Source organism: Anguilla anguilla, chromosome 8 (assembly GCF_013347855.1).
Source record: "Anguilla anguilla isolate fAngAng1 chromosome 8, fAngAng1.pri, whole genome shotgun sequence".
In the NCBI taxonomy this organism is placed as follows: Eukaryota; Metazoa; Chordata; class Actinopteri; order Anguilliformes; family Anguillidae; genus Anguilla; species Anguilla anguilla.
In genome coordinates this window covers 38,177,906-38,195,358 of record NC_049208.1, presented here as the reverse complement: position 1 = coordinate 38,195,358, position 17,453 = coordinate 38,177,906, and the positions used below count along the sequence as shown (strand labels likewise).

The following is a 17,453-nucleotide window of genomic DNA, read 5'->3' as shown; positions in this document are numbered from 1 at the left end:
GTTTCAGGGGCTGCAGGGCAAATACAGAAAGTACAGGAGAAATGACCGCCCCCATTGATTTTTTTATGGCTTTTTTGTTCCTCCATTGTATTCAACGGTGGTGTTGCAGTCAGTCACACGGATGTGTCATTATTCATAAGGCGTCTGCTGTGCCCAAATAGAGAAACCCTGGCAACGGCGCTGTCGAGGAAATAAACTCAGAAGACGCCGTGGGCCACACGGCGCCCGGACGCTGTCCCTCTGGGTGGCGTTACCTCTTTTTTTTATCAGCATAACAGCGAGAGCCAAAAACTCAGGGAAATATGTTTCGCAGGAAGCAGTGAGCGCCCTTCGGAGTCGACGGTTTGTTCGGAAAGCGGGCGCGGCCGCGGCCGCGTAAGGAATCGATTCGGGTCGCGTGCTTTGTCGAGTAGCTCGGCCTGAGGGGAAGAGGAGAAGGTGGGCGTCCCTCCGTCAAATCTGCCTGTTGGACCCGGGCCGCTGCAGCACCGTTTAAAGGGGCGCGGCTTGCAGGACGGGCCTCTCTGATTGGCTGGACCGTGCTAAAAAGCGACGTGTGATATCTCATTCTCACAATCCCATCGATACTGAAACTTTACTCAGTCTTTTAAAAGCGCTCACGCTAAAACCTGACCTATACCCTATTGCAGTGGTTCCTGAACTCGGTCCTGGGGGACCCTTGGCATGCCGGTTTTGTTTTGTTCTCTTGCTCAATTAAGGCTGTTGAACACCTGTGTTCTTTAATTAATTTTACAAGTTTACTTCTGCTGGTTTGGCTGGTTATCATTTATTTTGAATCTAACAAGTGATTTGTCTTCGTGGCCATGTTGCTACTCGCCAATTAGGGGCCAATTGATTTTCCTTTTTAATTTGTTTTTTTTTTTTTTTTTCTTCATTTTTTTTAAATTTTTTGCCTCTCTTTATGTAATCATTTGCAATATAGCACAGTATGAATATGGGACTTTTCAGGACACGCATAGCTATTTCTGACATCATGTGACGTGAGATTATAAATAATCCCTCAAAACATGAAAAGTATAATTAAGAAAAATTAGCAGCTTGTTGAAATTCTGGGATTGCAATCGCGGTTGGAACGAAAACCAGCATACACAGTGTTTGAGAACCACCAGCCCTATTGTAAACAGTAAAAGCCTGGATTTATATACTGTAGTATATATACGCTGTGCTGTAGTAAAAATGAACTGTATATTCAGGGGCTCTTTTCCCCTGCCTGCTCTGCTATCTCAGAAGAATCTGGAGAGCGAGCGCGTCTTCTTCCTCAGCCGAGAGCTGAGGGCTGCTATTTTTAAAGGTGTAAATTCAGAGGGCATTAACGGCTGGTTCGTTACGGCGTGGTGCGCTCTCTCTCTCTCCCCCTCGCACGCCCGCTCGCTGCAGATCGCTCGCTCTCTCCCTCGCTCGCCCGCTCGCTGCAGGCCGCGCTCGGTCTCTCTCTCTCTCTCGCTCGCCCGCTCGCTGCAGGCCGCGCTCGGTCTCTCTCTCTCTCTCGCTCGCCCGCTCGCTGCAGGCCGCGCTCGGTCTCTCTCTCTCTCTCGCTCGCCCGCTCGCTGCAGGCCGCGCTCAGTCTCTCTCTCTCTCCCTCGCTCGCCCGCTCGCTGCAGGCCGCGCTCGGTCTCTCTCTCTCTCCCTCGCTCGCCCGCTCGCTGCAGGCCGCGCTCGGTCTCTCTCTCTCTCTCTCGCTCGCCCGCTCGCTGCAGGCCACGCTCGGTCTCTCTCTCTCTCCCTCGCTCGCCCGCTCGCTGCAGGCCGCGCTCGGTCTCTCTCTCTCTCTCGCTCGCCCGCTCGCTGCAGGCCGCGCTCGGTCTCTCTCTCTCTCTCTCGCTCGCCCGCTCGCTGCAGGCCGCGCTCGCTCGCTCTCTCTCTCTCTCTCGCTCGCTCGCCCGCTCTCTCCTCCCAGGCTCTGCATCGCGCTGCTCTATTCCGCGCACGCCCGGCTCATTACAGGCAGGGCTATTTTTAGCAGCGTGTGATTGAAATAGAGTCCTCCGGGAGCCCGGGTGTGGGGGGGGGGGGGGGGGGGGGGGGGGAGGGAGCGGAGGAGCCGTACCGCAGCGACTCCGAGGAGGCAGAGCGGGCTGTGGGAAAAGGGACGCGTCGGCGGCGCTGCGTGTGTTAGGGCCAGGAGCGCTGCGCCCGGGGGCCAGTCTGGGAAAAAAAAACAACCCCCGCTGTCTCCATTTTCCTCCCCCCTGCATGAATACACCACCACCTTCCACCCCCCCACCCACCCCCATCCACCTTAAGTCTTGGTTTCAGCAAATGCTGCAGCGTTCCAATTCCACCGCATTCGCGGCAGCCCGTTAATGCATTTCGCTCGGGGGTACGGGGTCGCCGGCCGCAACGCTGCAGCGGTCGTCTCCTCAAACCTGGCGTTCAAGCACTGCGCCCCTGTACCCGAGAGGGACCCAGTCTGATTACCGCTGCAGAGCTCAGTCTTTTTCAAAATACAAAACAAATGCTGTTTTTTCCCCCTTTGACCCAAACAGAAAATAAAGTTCACGAATCCTCCCTGATTTTCATTATTAATCCTACGCTCCTGTCGTTAAAATCAACTTCCAGTCCTGTGTTTTGTCAAAACATCTGGCCAGTTTTAATTCGTTTAAGGTTTAAAATGAGTCATTTTAGCGTAAAATATTTCAAGACTAGTTTCTGTTTCATCGGCATCAGCTGTTGTGTCAGTGACAACAGATTTTAAAGCCACTTCAGTGAGGTGTTTACGGAGTCCCATATGAAAAAAACAGCTTTGAACTAGGAAGATCCAAATGGAAATGTGTGGAATGTGTGTGTTTCTCTGCAGTCATAGGCCACACCCATACAAATCCATGAGTGACAATGGTGTCGATCCTGAAACACACAATCGTAAAAGCCTTGACCAAGCGACGTGATCACGAGCTTAATAGAATTCTGAAACGTAGGTCAAGGACAAAACCATTTTAGCCTTATCAGGGCTTACATTAGAACAAAGATCTGGTTAACTGAATTAATCGGTTAATTGACCAATTGTTCGTCTTGCACTTTGGTTCTTTCAAATCCAAATGCTGTAAGTCATAGAGAAATAAAGCACATCTGATAAATGAACGATGTGACTACTTGGGCAAATATTCTCCAGTCCGGGGTCTGCTGACGCGTCTCCCTGCTAGCGCTCCCTGTTAGCGCTCCCTGTTAGCGCTCCCTGTTAGCGTCTCCCTGTTAGCGCTCCCTGCTAGCGCTCCCTGTTAGCGCTCCCTGTTAGCGCTCCCTGTTAGCGCTCCCTGCTAGCGCTCCCTGTTAGCGCTCCCTGTTAGCGTCTCCCTGTTAGCGCTCCCTGTTAGCGCTCCCTGTTAGCGCTCCCTGTTAGCGCTCCCTGCTAGCGCTCCCTGTTAGCGCTCCCTGCTAGCGCTCCCTGTTAGCGCTCCCTGTTAGCGCCCCCTGTCTGTAGCTGCGGCTCGCCCCGCTGAAGGACTCGCCGTATCACTCAGCGCTAACTGAATAAACGCCCGCAAAACACGTAATTATACATCTGAATCAGCTTCTCTCCGTCTCCCGCTCCAGCAGTCGAGCGCGATTGCCGCCGCGCCCCTGTCACGGCGAGAGCTTTAACGGCGGCGGCAGTATCCGGGAAAAGGCCCGGCGGACGGTCGCACCCGCGATTAATTAACTGCCATCGCCCGCCCGTCTCCGTTGGCCGGCTGGCTAATTAGCGTTAGCCTCCGGCGGTTCGCTCGCGCGGTCGGCCGCAGACTCCCGGGGGACGACGGCGGTGTTAATTTGCCGTAAACCCGCGGGGTTCGATAAACGCAGCGCGCCGAGCGCGCCGAGCCTCGTGAAGAGAAGGGCGGACCGCAGCCGACCGGCCCCTCCGCGCGGACTGAAGGGAGAGCTCTGCCGCGGGTCATAGCGGACCCGCTGGAACGATATATATTTCAGTCGAGACGGCTCGCGCAGGAAGTCGCGACAACTCCCTCGGCTCCCGCGGCTGTTTTTAGGCGACGGCGCCTCAGAGCGGTCTCTCACTCGGCACCGGCGGCGTCCCGTCCTCGCCGCGGCGCGCCGAAAGCAGAGGGGCGCGGCGTCGCGGCTGAAGTGTGCCCAGCCGAAGCCTTTCGGTCAGATCAGGGCAAGATGGCTCCCTGCAGCGGCCGCCAGTTCTCCAGCGCACCGCCGGGGCCGGTTAGGGCGCGCTGTTATTGGCCGCATTGATCGGCGGGACGGGGGTTCCCTGTTAGCGCTGCAAAGTGCAGGTAATGCTTTGCATGCTGGGAAAAGGAGCACGGTGTCCTTGGCAGGTAAACACGTAAATATGTTTTCACACACAGTCTGATGTCACACACAGACATCAGAGGATTGTGTTCAGGTCTGAGCTGGCTAGCTAACCCCTAACCCCTAACCCCTAACTGCTCTGGCGAATGAGAGGCATCAATTGTAAAGCGCTTTGGATAAAAGCGCTATATAAAAGCAGTCTATATATAAATGCAGTCCCTAGCTAGCACCAGAGATCACAATCGGCCTCGCCCCAGCACTGATAGGTGAAGTTGGCCTACTGCCATCTCCCGGCCATGTGTTTGTCGGCCACGCCCTGTAACTGTGGCCTGGTTGGGCTAATGTGGGATTTTGCTGGATGTGGTATGGCTGATATGGCTGATATTGGTCTGTTCACAGTCCTGTTAGTACCCACAGTGTATCGCCAGTCAGTTAGTATTGGCATTCTGACAGTCTCAATGCATTTCCCCCTACAAATGTTCTTTGCTCTGTGGCCTAATGCTGACAAATAGTGGGTTCAGATTGGCCCTATGTCAACTGCCAGCATTGACTCACATTGACTCAAACATGTGACTGTGAAGGCTGCAGCAGTGGTCTTGGCTTGAGTCTAGAATAGCCTGTCAGCCAGTCACGTTGGTTTTTCAAAGATCAGAGCATGCTGAGAGCCAACCTGGATGACTTTTGTGGGACCATTGCCAGCAGCCAGTGCTGGAGCATTCTGGTTGGCCCAATGGTCTGGCAATGAGCGAACCTTAGACGAGCAGAAGAAAGTGACACAAGACGGCACCGGGCCATCTGTGTCCTGTTTACAGGGTACCCATTTGTGTTCAAATTCTGAGATTGGATTGTGGGCAAAGTAAAGATAGGATAATAAATATCTAATAGATATCTAGTTTGCCTGTGGGGCGGGCGGTCGGCCCAAAATGTCCTCGTATCATTTCGGTGAAGTCACATTTGAGCCACCGACAACTCCGTTCCACTTGGGAGCTCAGTGGGAAAGAGGAGAGGAGTGAAATCACGTGGAGGAGGGCCAATCTATTCCAGATCGCGCCACGCCAGGCGCCTCCATCAGCAGCGCGGCGCATTTGTGGGAACGATGTCCGCCGCGAGGTGCAGAACGCCAGCCGCCCGCTTCCTCCCGAGTCAGCGGCCGAGCTTCCCCATCGTTCCCTTCGGCTCCGGGATCCTCTAGCCGTCCCTCCCCGCTCCCGCCGGACGCTTCGACGCGGGATCGCTCGGTCGCGGCGCCCGGAAGAGCGCGCCGGCGGTTCTTATCCCCCCCCCAATTCCCAGCGCTGTGCCATGCTCACAGGTCCGGGCTTCCCAGAATGCAGTGCAAACGAACCCCCGGCGGCGGGGGGGGGGGGTTTGGAGTCCGAGGCAGGCTCCCGCCTTCGCGTCCGGTGAGTTCTCGTGCGCGAGCCGCTGACCTTGGTCCGGCCGCCGCGCGGATTCCCCGCTAATGGAGGCCGCGCCGGTCAGCCTCGTTCTCGGACGCGCCGGCGCTCCGCCGGGGAGGGGGAGGCGCGGTAAAAATTTTCATTTGCAATCGAGGGCGCCCCGGTGACTCGCCAGGATGTCAGCGAGCGTGATTTGCAAGGGGACCTTTTAAAATCTCATTTCAAACACACCGCCCCTCAGTAACTCACCTCCTGCTGGCTCTCAGATCCCCATCATCGCTGTAGCTGGCTCCCAGTTTACTGCGATTTACGGTGATGAAATTGAGCGTGCGTACCGTAACTAATGTACGCGTGCGCCGTAATGTACGCGTGCGCCGCAGGGCGTAGGTCATTGGCCTGTAGTAGACATCTTCAGAATGAACAAAAAAAACCTGCCTTGTGCTCTCAAAAATGAAAACTTTACAAAGCTGAAATATCAAAAAGAAGGATTGTATGTGTCTCCATTAACGAAGAAGCTTTGAACATCAGTTAGCCGACGAGCGGACCTGGGCTACAGTTGCTACCCAGTAAATGCATCAGTCAATGTGTCTGACATGACATTGGCATCGAACACGTTTCTCTGTACGTAAACGGGCACCATTTTTCGTGTCATTGTGTCACCCCTTCAGAAGGCCTTATCCCTCAGAAGGCTGCTGCTTTTTAATGGACGCTGACACGGGCCGGTTATCGGGTTGTGAAGGCGTGTATCCCCATACCTTTCCCCCGGAGGCCATTTGCAGAGGAGTAGATGAGGTGAGGGGACGGGAGATTGAGCGATCGTCGGGAGGAGCAGCGCTGAACTGAGGGATGGTGATGAGTTCTGGGGGCTCCAGCTCGTGGGCTGGCCGCTCGTTCCCTTCGCGGGTCTCGGCGCCGGTTGTGCGCGTTGATAACCGATAGCTGATAGCCGCGGGCCGCGGGGGGCCGCTGCGTCTGCGTCAGAGCGGTCTTACTCTAAATAAGGTTTTCCGCAGACGAAACGTCCGCTATTCCCGTTGACAAAACCAAATAAACTTTGCAGGATTTCAGATGCTCTCTGAATTCGGTTCAGTTCAGTTCAGCTCAGTTTTATTTGTATTGCACTTTTTACAGACGTTGCCACAAAGATGCCCTTAACCGCGCAAATGCAAAACGCCAGGCCTGAACCCCCAAAAAGCAAGAAATTGCTGTAAAAACAAAAAAAAAGACTCCCCATTGGGAAGAGAAACATTCAAAACGGTCGTGAGAAAAATCCCTGATGGGAAGAAATCTTGGGAGGACCCAGCTGGCCGGCCTGGTGTAATAGTTAGGATAAGAATGTATGGTAACAGAAATGTAATGAGGGATCTAGCAGAGGAAACAATAGCATGGGTTGGGCAGTCAGAGGTAGTTAAATTGGCTGATGAAATAGGCTGTCCAAGTAGAGGAGATTATAGTTGCATCCAAATCAGAGGCCTGTGTCGGTGCTTCTAGGCCTCCAGGTGTCATGGCGTGGGTCTGAACCAGCAGAGGGACGAGGCGGCTGGAGCGGTCTGCGAATTCAGGGAGGGGGGGGGGGGGGGGGGGGAGGGGGAGAGGCCCCCAGAAAGCAAACAGAGGAGAGAACGAGGATTAGCGACTATAATTATGAGATTAACTGGCGCATATGCTGGGGCCTCAGTGTAATATTGAGAAGCCCCCGAATAGCATCGTCGCGTACCAGACAGAATCCTCCAGCGCGGTGCGCACACATCGTTTCCATTCAAACCGCGCCGCCGCCACGGATCTGTAATCTGATCGGACGGCAGCGCGGGGAGTTATCGCCGGTGTCGCATCGCGCTCGTGTGTGCGGGCCCAACGCGGGCGGGCTCGCTCCCCCTCCGCTCATTAATACTCCCCCAGGGGTGACACGCCGCGCTTACGCTTTTTAAATGGATGTTTCGCTCTCCCCCTCTCTCTCCCCCTTCCCCTCTCTCTCTCTGTCTCTCTCTCCTCCTTCCCCTCTCTCTGTCTCTCTCTCTCTCTCCCCCTTCCCCTCTCTCTCTCTGTCTCTCTCTCCTCCTTCCCCTCTCTCTGTCTCTCTCTCCCTCTCCCCCTTCCCCTCTCTCTCTCTCTCTCTCTCCCCCTTCCGCTCTCTCTCTCGCTCTCACTCTCTCTCTCTCTCTCCCCCCCTTCCCCTCTCGCTCTCACTCGCTCTCTTTCTCCCCCTTCCCCTCTCGCTCTCACTCTCTCTCTGTCTCTCTCTCCCCCTTCCCCTCTCTCTCTCTCTCTCTATCTCTCTCTCCCCCTTCCTCTCTCTCTCTCTCTCTCTCTCTCTCCCCCTACCCCTCTCTCGTTCTCACTCTCTCTCACTCTCTCTCTCTCTCTCTCTCTCTCCCTCTCCCCCTTCCCCTCGCTCTCACTCTCTCTCGCGCCAAGGCGCACTGACACGCCACACAAAATCCTGATGTCCTGAATCCTTTCCAAGCTAGCGTCTGGTGCACGCACGCACACACACACACACACACACGCACACTCACATGCATGCAGAGCACTGAACACATGTAACTCATACCTGCTGCAAGTTGTCATGTGTCTTGTGTTCTTCCTCGCCTGTGGTTCAAAATGTAATTGCCCCTAGGTAGATGAAAAAAGTAATATTATACTGAAAACTGTTATGCTAGGTTTATACAGTACAGTCTGACAATGGATAGTTAATCATGAATGGATACTGTGCGCACACACAGGCACGCCTCTTCATAAACACACACTTTTTTAAATAACTCCATGTACTGCCTCAGATATTTATCTTCTGTAGATACTTATTTTTCTTTGGCTGCTGGTTGCTTTTATTCACAGGAAACATCCCCAAAAAAAGATTAAAGGAAAAAATAGCGAAAGAAGGTTTCTGTGTCCTATGTCAAAAAAGTTTCCAGTTGTAAGAAATATCTCTCTCTCTCTCTCAGACTTTGGAGGCCATCCTGAACTTCCGGTACTCTGGAGGGGCGGGGCACGCGGAGGGCTACTACCGGGAGGTGTCCCTGGGCCTGCGCCTGGACGTGGAGCCCTCGGTGCTCTTCACCCGCGTGGCCACGCTGCCCGCCACCAGGTGAGCCGCGCCCGCCACAGCCCCTCCCCGGGGTCACCCCCGCGGCCGCGTCGCCGCCCGCGCCGTTATCTCGGCTGCCGTGACGACCGGGGGTCTCCGCCCCGTGGGTCCCCACGCCCCCGGGGGACGTGTCACTTCCCGCGACGGGAACGGAGACGCGTATTAATGAGCATTCCGCTGCCGTGCCGGGCCTCGGACAGCCCCGCCCAAAAACCCCGCGGCGAGGGAGACGGATGGCTCTGCGGGCCCCGCCACTTGAAGTGAATCATTAGCTGTGATAATATCTGCGGTTTAACCCATCCGTCTTGCTCCGGTGATGGATCTGGCTTTCTCCCTCGCTGTACCGTCATCGTAGTCGTCCTGTCACGCCCTCTCGTCAGTCCCCCCCCCCCCGCCCCCCCCCCCCCCCCCCCCCTCGCCCCCCGTGGAGATGTGCAGGTTGCCGCAGCGTGCTGTGTGTCTCTGTGCGCTGACGTGCCGCCGCGCTCCCTCATTAATAACCCGCTCCACGCCCCGGGCGGCCAGGAGAGACGCCGCTCGTTTGCTGAGCGGTGATTCTCGGGAGAGATTCGCCGTTCCGCGGTACGGTTGGCGTGACGGTCGGGCGCTGGGAGGCTCCGCCCCGTTGCCTTCGCCAGGTTCCCCCCGGTGGCGTGCGTAGGCCTCCCGCCACCTGAACAAGAACCTCCGCTTGCCGCTTGGGGGGGGGGGAATGCGAAGAGCTGCAGCAAGCGGACCTTTGAAACTCAAATGCGTGCTGATGCTCGCCATGATCGTCGTGTGTGTCATTACGGCAGGATGACAGCTGACCGGTGTATTAAATGTATAGCGTTCCTGTTGTTTTGGTATGAATGCGTAGATTGTCAGGCTACCCAAGGACACCCATCACTCATAATGGCTGCGCCGTACAAAACTAGAGATGGAAGTAGTACGATTGCAGAAAACACAAATTAAAACCATCGGCAGATCATACATCCACTTTGTTTTGTCCAGGGTGACAGAACTCAAACGTTTTAAAATGCATACACAAATATTTTATGTATGAAAGCATAATAGCTGCTTTTTGTAGCATCACCATCACCATGATGCTTAGCTGAAAGACCAGAGAGACAGTGAAGTGAAGGGGCTCTTTTATGGCTGTCAGTGAAGCCCAGTTTCAGTGCTGGCGTGGGGTTGCAGAAACCCAGCTGATGAAGCGGACGGTGTGGGGGGGGATGGGGGGGGGGTCGGCTGGCGGGACGATCGAGGGGAGGCTCTGTCGCGAGCCCACCGAGCGCAGACAGGCCGGCACGTTTGAAAGAGAGCGGAGGGAGAGCGCTCCGACACGTCTCATCAGCCGAGAGCGTCTCCCCCCCCCCTCACCCCCGACCCCTACCCGCCTCCGTAGGTGCGGAGTGCTCGCGAACGCAGCGAGGGCCCCCGCCCGCGGCTCAGAGACGAACGCCGCGATCGCGGGGGGGGTGAGGGAAATGGCTCTCGGCTCTCTCCGGTTTCCTCTTTACTCGGCTTTATTCTGGAGTCCTTCTGAGAAAATCAGCCCCCCCCCCCCTCCTCTCCCCTGCCGTCGCGCGGGGCTGTGGTGTGTGAGAGTCAGTGTGGAGGTGTGTGGATGGATGCTGTGGCACAGCGCTGAGCCCCGTGACCTCTGTCTGATGTGCTGCCACACTGCCTCTCCTCTGGCCCCGATAGGAGCAAGATTACACAGGCTGCAATGAATTTCTTATCTGCTGCGCCGGGGTGTCACATTCACTGTGTGTGTGTGTGTGTGTGAGTGTGTGTGTGTGTGTGTGCGTGTGTTTGCGTGTTCCTGCATGTGTGTGTGTGTGTGTGTCTGTATGTTTGTGTGTTTGTGTGTGTGTGTGTCTGTCTGTATGTGTGTCTGTGTGCGTGTGTGTGTGTTTGTGTGCACACATTAGAGAGTACTATTTCAGGCCATTTTACCGTTGCATCAATACCATTTCAGAATCAAAAATAGCACTGCAATTCATTGTGTGCACAATATATTGATGGACAGATATGTGCAGAAAATATCGATTGCTCCAGATGGGGTCATTAAGCTCTGTAATGCGAGCGTAGCCGAAAGTGAGAGTTAAATGAGGGGTAAAGTATCTGTTGTTTCTCGATCCGTATGTAAATCAGTTGTCTTCCATCATGCTTACTCGCAGAACTACAGCGTCCCCTCCCCCCCGTATTCCATTAATGGAAACGCTTCGACAGGCTTCTCCGTTCAGGATGAGCCCCGGAGTTATCGTTTTAAATCTTCTGGACGGGGCTGTGTCACGCACCGCGCCAAAAAAACGAACGCAAAATCAACATTTATCGATTAGGCGTCCCGAGGACCGACCTGCGTTCTTCGCAAAATTGATCTGGATCGACACGGTTAATCATCCTGTCTCCTCAGCCGCCGTTGGCGGAGGTCTCTGGCGGCTCCGGCCGCCGCCTCGAAGGCGGCGGGTTCGGCGAACGGGGGCGACTGGAGACGACGGAGGTCGAAGGGTCGCCACGGAGCGGACCCGCCGCGCTCAGACTCTGTGACTTCAGATACCAGCCGTTCTGGGCCAGGCCGTTCAGCCCGTAAGCATTAGCGTTAGCTCCGACCCCTACGAGGCTTTCCCTGAGAGAAATTTCTGGAATTGTTTTACGCGTCCGGGCCCTTCTCTGATCAATAGCAGCAAACAGCTGACCTCACAACTCATTTGCTACCGTGACAGAGCTTGTTCCAGAAATAGAAGCTCTATTCATTATCGGGCTCTCCTGTTTCCCGATGGCTTGCCATTTCCACTGCATGTTGTTGGCTGTTATTCCTCACGTCCTTTTGCGTTCTTGGCTTTTAGGGTATCGTTTTTATCATTAGTTTGCAGGTAGATGCCATTGGCATTCTAAAAGGAATGCATTTTTGCTGAAACACAAGTGCAGTAGCATCAGCAGTGTTTCAGGTACCGTAGGGGGGGTCCTTGGCACGTGCCCCGATAAAATCATTCCCCCTCCTCCTGGTCTGAGATTGTAACGTCAACCAACCCCCCCATCTCTGCCCACACCCCCCCCCCCCCGCCCCTTCTGGATGATGTTTATAAAACATTTTTTTTAAATATAACCCTTACTTAATGTTTGGGGACCCCAGGTTGCCTTTGAGCCTGAGTTTGGGGGTGTTCCTGATCAGAAAAGCTTGAAAACCCCCTGGTCTAGAACATTCTTCAAAGAAATGTATAGTTCCGTAGCTGCCTATTCACACAAGCTACCCTGTTCATAGCCCTCAGAAGTGCGATTTCCCATCGTTGACTCGCAGCCCGGTCCACCGCAGCGCGCGGCGAACTGACGAGCGGTGCCCCTGCCGCCCGCCGAAGGAGACCCCGACAGCGCACGCAGATCGGCGGGGTTAACCGGTGTCGCCGACTCGCCCCGGCAGCCGCCTTCATCGCCGCGACATCGCTCGCGGCAGCTCCTGGCTCCTCGGCAGCGGCGGTCTGAGGGACGAGCTCCCGCTAGCACGCGGTGTTGGCGGTGGCAGGCGGGAGGCGGGCGGGCGTGGGCCGCTCCCTTTGATTGATTACGGCCCGGCGAAACGCTCGCGCATATAAATCACGGCTCCGCCCCCGCTCCCCATTAATCACCTCCCCCGTAAGAGAGACAGAGACAATTAAAGAAACAGCGATACCTCGCTTTAAAAATATGTGCCTTTAATTGCCAGACAGTTTATTAAGGGCCTGGGCAAACTCCACTTAAGTGTCCATTTGCGTTAGAGGATACCGTACGGTGCCAGGGAGGTGCCGAACGGTTCTGAGCGGCACCGTTTCTTTGAGAGTCGATTGGCGGCGAACGCGGCGTTCTCACGCGTCTGGGCGATGGGGGACGCGCCAGGGGCGCGTCTGATCTCGCACGCGCCCGCTCCGATCTCTCGGAGTTAAGCACGGAATTACACGGCTTCGCTGAACGAAACGCTCGAGCCGTCAGCCTCGTCGCCGTCGTCAAAAAGAAAAAAAGGCGCGGATCTTTTATGAAACGCGGCTAAGCCGTTCCCTTTTGATCTGAGCACCTCTCTTTCTAACCTGCCTGCTGAAGTGAAGCTTTTTTTCTGTGGGAATTGCAGCATCTGTTGCTTTGAATTTATCGCATGAGCTGTGCTGGAAGGCTTTTTTCCCTGTCTGTAAGCCTTTGAACAGAAATCGCGGGGCTCAGATCCAACTGCCAATCTGTTTCTTAAAATTGGCGCGGTGCAAAATTGCTGCACTTGTGACTGGGCGTCAATAGGAGACCTTAGAGAGAAGCTGCGTATGGATATCATGATTACGTGCTGTTCTTTAAGCAAAATGAACATGTCTGCGTAAGAATTAATACAAAATCATCATCATTGTTTTATGAAACAAATCTCCATTTACCAGTACGGTGTGTTTTGAATGGCTGAGAGTGGCATTCAAATTTTGCCCCAATACCTGATCATTTCTGCCTTACTGTGTACAAGCAGCAGGCCAGAGCACATAGTGACCTTTGAGCTTTGTGTTTTCTACAGAGATAAGTGCTGTCTGCGTTTAAAAACAACCATGAAGTAGCAAACCTTCACATTCTGGGTGTGTAAAAAGAACACCAAACAGACAGACCTTGAGATGCCTAATAAGCTTCCGCAGAAGAAACACCTAAGATCTGCGGCAGGCTTCCAAGTCCGGGTTCAAGAGCTTATAAGAGAGTGCACGTGAACCGCTTCAATGAAACTCAAGTGCCTTAGCCCTTTGGATGCAAGTTTGCATTCCTTTCATTTCTGCGATGAGAGAGTCTGTTTTCACTACTTTTGGTTTGGTAAGATTTGGACGTGAGAAATGCGCTCGTCTCTGAGCTCGAAGCGTTTCGCCCGCGTGTTTGACCCGGGTTCGATTGCGGGGAGCAGCCTGCTGTTCGGGGCGGTCCTTACGCCCATCAGTCAACCCTGTTCCCTTAGCCGGGGCGGGTCGCCGTCGCTTTTCCCGCCGCTGTCCTCCCACGGCAACCGCGGCGAGGAAACGGGCGTAAATCAGGGAGACGGATTACCGGCGAACCTGGCGTGCAGCGCGCTACCGAGACTCCTGCTACACCCCCCAACCCCCCCCCCGCCCCCATACCCCCCCACCTCCACCCCCGCACCTGCTGGGAGCTGCTGTTTCCATAGCGCCACCGCTGAGGACGCTCATCTCCTCCATCTCTCTCCATCATCCTGTTAAAAAACCGCCCGGTCTGTGACAGGCAGTCAGTCAGAACCCCCCCCCCCCCTTCCATTGTCACGCACCAGATTAATAAGAGCGATCTGCCGAAATTGCGTCCGCGCATTAATGAAGTGGTCTGCGCTGATTGGTTGGATCCCGTGCTGCCTAGCTTGCAACCCCCTTTGTCCTTGGCCAACAGGTGTAAAAACAACGGCGCTGTTTTTTTTTTTTTTGTTTGTTTGCTCGTTTCTTTGTCTTTTCTGTTCAGTTAAGCAGCTCGAATGGTAATATTATGTAGAAAGAAAGGGCGGCACTGAAACGCTTTAATTAAACTGATGAGTCAATAACGGAAGGACAAAGCGCGTCTGTGGGCGAGACCATATTGGCTTCGGGGCCCTTTGAACTGCATTGAGCGTTTCCTTTAGCATCTGACGGAGTTAGCGTACAGTCCTTCCCCGCTGCTGTTGTTGTCATTGTAGTAGTGTCGGTATTATTCTTATTATTATTTAATTGATATTTTGCTATGACTGTCCTAAGCACCATAAATGATTGTTTTGTATGGCGTTGTATTGGCTTTTCATTTTCTTAACTGCCAATTTGGTGGCGGCGTTTGCACTGAAGGTTTTGCTGGTAAACCTCACTGTGCAGAGCAAAGAAAGTCCACGGTGGACCACACGAGACCAGTCCTCGTGAAAGTTATTAAAAGAAATATCTCAGACGGTGTCCCACAGACGTTAAAACTCATGTTTGTTTGACCTAGTCGAATAAAAAAAGCTAACCTTTATTTGTAGCTTCGTCTTTATATCTGAACCTGTGTAGGATGACAACGTATATAGTCTAGCTGTAGGAAAGGTCCAAAGAAAAGCAGGGTGATTTTGTTCACGGCTTAGCATCCTCCATAGCAGCTAGAATGCTGCAGTTATACCCGGTATAAGCATGTTAAAGGTGAAAGTGCAGTGTGTACATTATGCATGTGATAGAATACGGAACATCAAGTGGTAGATGGTCATTTTAATAAACAGCAATGCATGAAAAGTTGGTCATTCAAAACGTATTTATTTGGCGTATTGTTCAAAGAACTTGTGCAGCCCCTACAAAAGCAAGCCTAGGACGTGCTGAACTGATCAACAGATTGTAGTCATTTATAATGTCGAGAACATTTTCTTTTTTTCTTTTGGGGCCCTTTCATGTTTGCATTCTACTCAGTTTACAATTAGAGGCAGCAGTAAACCCGCATTATCCCCGTACCCCTGGAGCCTGTTGTTCTTTGGATTGTGGCGCAGACAATGCGCAGCTCAAACAGAGCGGGGATAAACAGTCTGGCTGACTCTCCCGCTCTGCGACCATCGAAGCGGACGCTGAATTCAGACGCCTCGCCCGAACGAAACGTATCGAGTGTCCCGCGAACGAGCATGGGGGGGCGGGGGGGGGGGACCGTTGCGCCTCGCGTTTAGCACGATCGATCCGGGGGGGCCGGGGAACTCGTTTCTCCGTTCCGGCAGAACGCAAACAAGCGGTGATCTTTCACACGCGGTATTGACCAAAGCGCACAGCAAACTGACCTGGCTGTGGAGAACCGCTTCACCCGCGGTCCTGTGGGTGTTCAATTAGGAGCTGGTTAGCTGTCTCTGTGAGGGATGGCCAATGCTGCAGGGAGGCTGTTACTGAGCTGTGTGTAGGACTGAATAAATTGTAACTGTATATTCAGTGAAGTAAAAAAGAAGGAATTTAATATTTTATTTTTTGATTATAATATACATTTTTTAAGAAGTTTATATTGCAAATGTTGCTTCCAAGTCCTGTTCCTTGGAAAACTGTAGAACTGTTGAAAATGTTCAAATATCACGTTTGTTTAGTTCAAATGTAATTTTGTTCAAATTTTGTTCAGACATGACAGACAGAAGACCAGGAAGGCAGTGATGCATAAGACCATCGCAGTCATCTCCTTCATTTAATTTAATTTATTTATATATTTTTTTTATGTCTGTTGGACATCTCCTGACAGACACTTTCCCATCATCTTAATCCTCACCTCTGCGGATGCTGGATGACCTGTTATTACCCCGCCACCCTCCGTCCCTGCGCTGGCCGTCTCTATCTGTCCCTGGCCAGACTCTAATTCTGCTCACACCGGCGCTGCTGAAACCTTGAAGGGTCACTCTGTGCTCTACGCGCTCCTGCCTGTCCTCTGAATCTCTGCCACCCCTTCCTCCCGCTGTGCTCTGACAGTGCAGTGCACCCAGATTCAGACCGCCGGCCATTCCCACTGTGTTGTATGAGTCTCTCACTGAAGATGCCTGCTAATGCCTGATATGATGATAATGATGATGGTGATGGTGATGATGATGGTGGTGGAGATGCTACTACTACTATGATGCATGTAGTAATAATGACAGTAATAGCAACAACAAAAGTTTCTTTCTCTGACCAGAACAGAGGATAAATCCTGGGTACATTTCTTTCAAGTTTTTTTTTTTTGATTAAGAGTAATATTTCGTTGGCAGCTTTACCTATCAGGATGTGCCAGTTCATAATTGAACTTAACTCCTGGAGTGAGTCATTCTGCTGCTGTGCCAGGGCAGATATAAAAATCCAAAGTTCTACCTTCGTTTGCAGATTGTAATCTCTGCTCATCTTTAATATTTGGTATCGGTACTCGCTATAGTCTGAATCATAGTTCCTGACGCGTTGACGTGTAGGACGGAACTGACTGTTGCGTACGCGCGCAGGATTTCTTGAGGAAGTAGCGTGCTGATTTCCCCCGGTGCGGCCGCATGGCATCGAGCAGGCGAGGCAGGCAGTGTTGCAGTGCTGCGGCACTTTCTGCATGTAGCGTGCTCAAGAGGGTGCAGGGTTGGGCCCCACAGCTGTGATGATGTGAGAACGTAGCTTATTACAAGACGAGGCCAATCCACCTAACTCGTTACGGTTCATTTGTTTAGCAGAGTGACTTTCAGTGCAAGGGAATAGAACTGCATCTGCTAGAATATGAGTAATGCTGGCAGATCTGACCAAATGCATTTTTTTGTACTTTTGGACCAAAGAGTATATATATACAATATTGCTAAGGCGCTAAGTGCAGTTGACTATGCTAGCATAGGACTGAAATACAGATCGTACGTGTAGAGAACACCCAAACTAAGCCATAAACACCTTCAAAGAATTCAATAACAGCTCAAATCTTGGCTTGTCATTTTCCGTACTGTCTAAACAGTATTCAACCTGAAGGATTCTGATTTGGGTCCTACAAGTAGTTATAATTGACCTTTGCCGGCTAACTGTCTGTGCACGTGTGCAGTTAAAGTGCAGTGTTACCATGTTCAAAGGAACGGGCGCAGATGCAGTCATGTTTTTTTATGCTGATGGCGCTATTGCTAATTAGCGCGGCTGCAGTTCGTGTGAGGGCTGATTTTAGGCCTTTGGTTCGTCCCGTACCATTGCTGTTGGCGCAGTGTGAGAGTTTCAACAGACTTTACTCACTCTTTGCGCCGTACTGGAAAAGTTCACAATCAATGGCCCGCCACAGCTCACGAATAA

The 17,453-nt window shown here is 53.0% G+C and overlaps 1 protein-coding gene across 2 annotated transcripts in view; it reads left to right on the top strand.

The window, feature by feature from the left end:
• The window catches only part of trappc9 (trafficking protein particle complex 9), a 308,154-nt gene that overhangs the window by 171,119 nt on the left and 119,582 nt on the right, over positions 1-17,453 (top strand). For both annotated transcript variants that reach the window (XM_035429796.1, XM_035429795.1), the window contains one exon: positions 8,603-8,745. In XM_035429796.1, the coding sequence (XP_035285687.1) occupies positions 8,603-8,745 (143 nt within the window). The remainder of the gene's footprint in view (positions 1-8,602; positions 8,746-17,453) is intronic.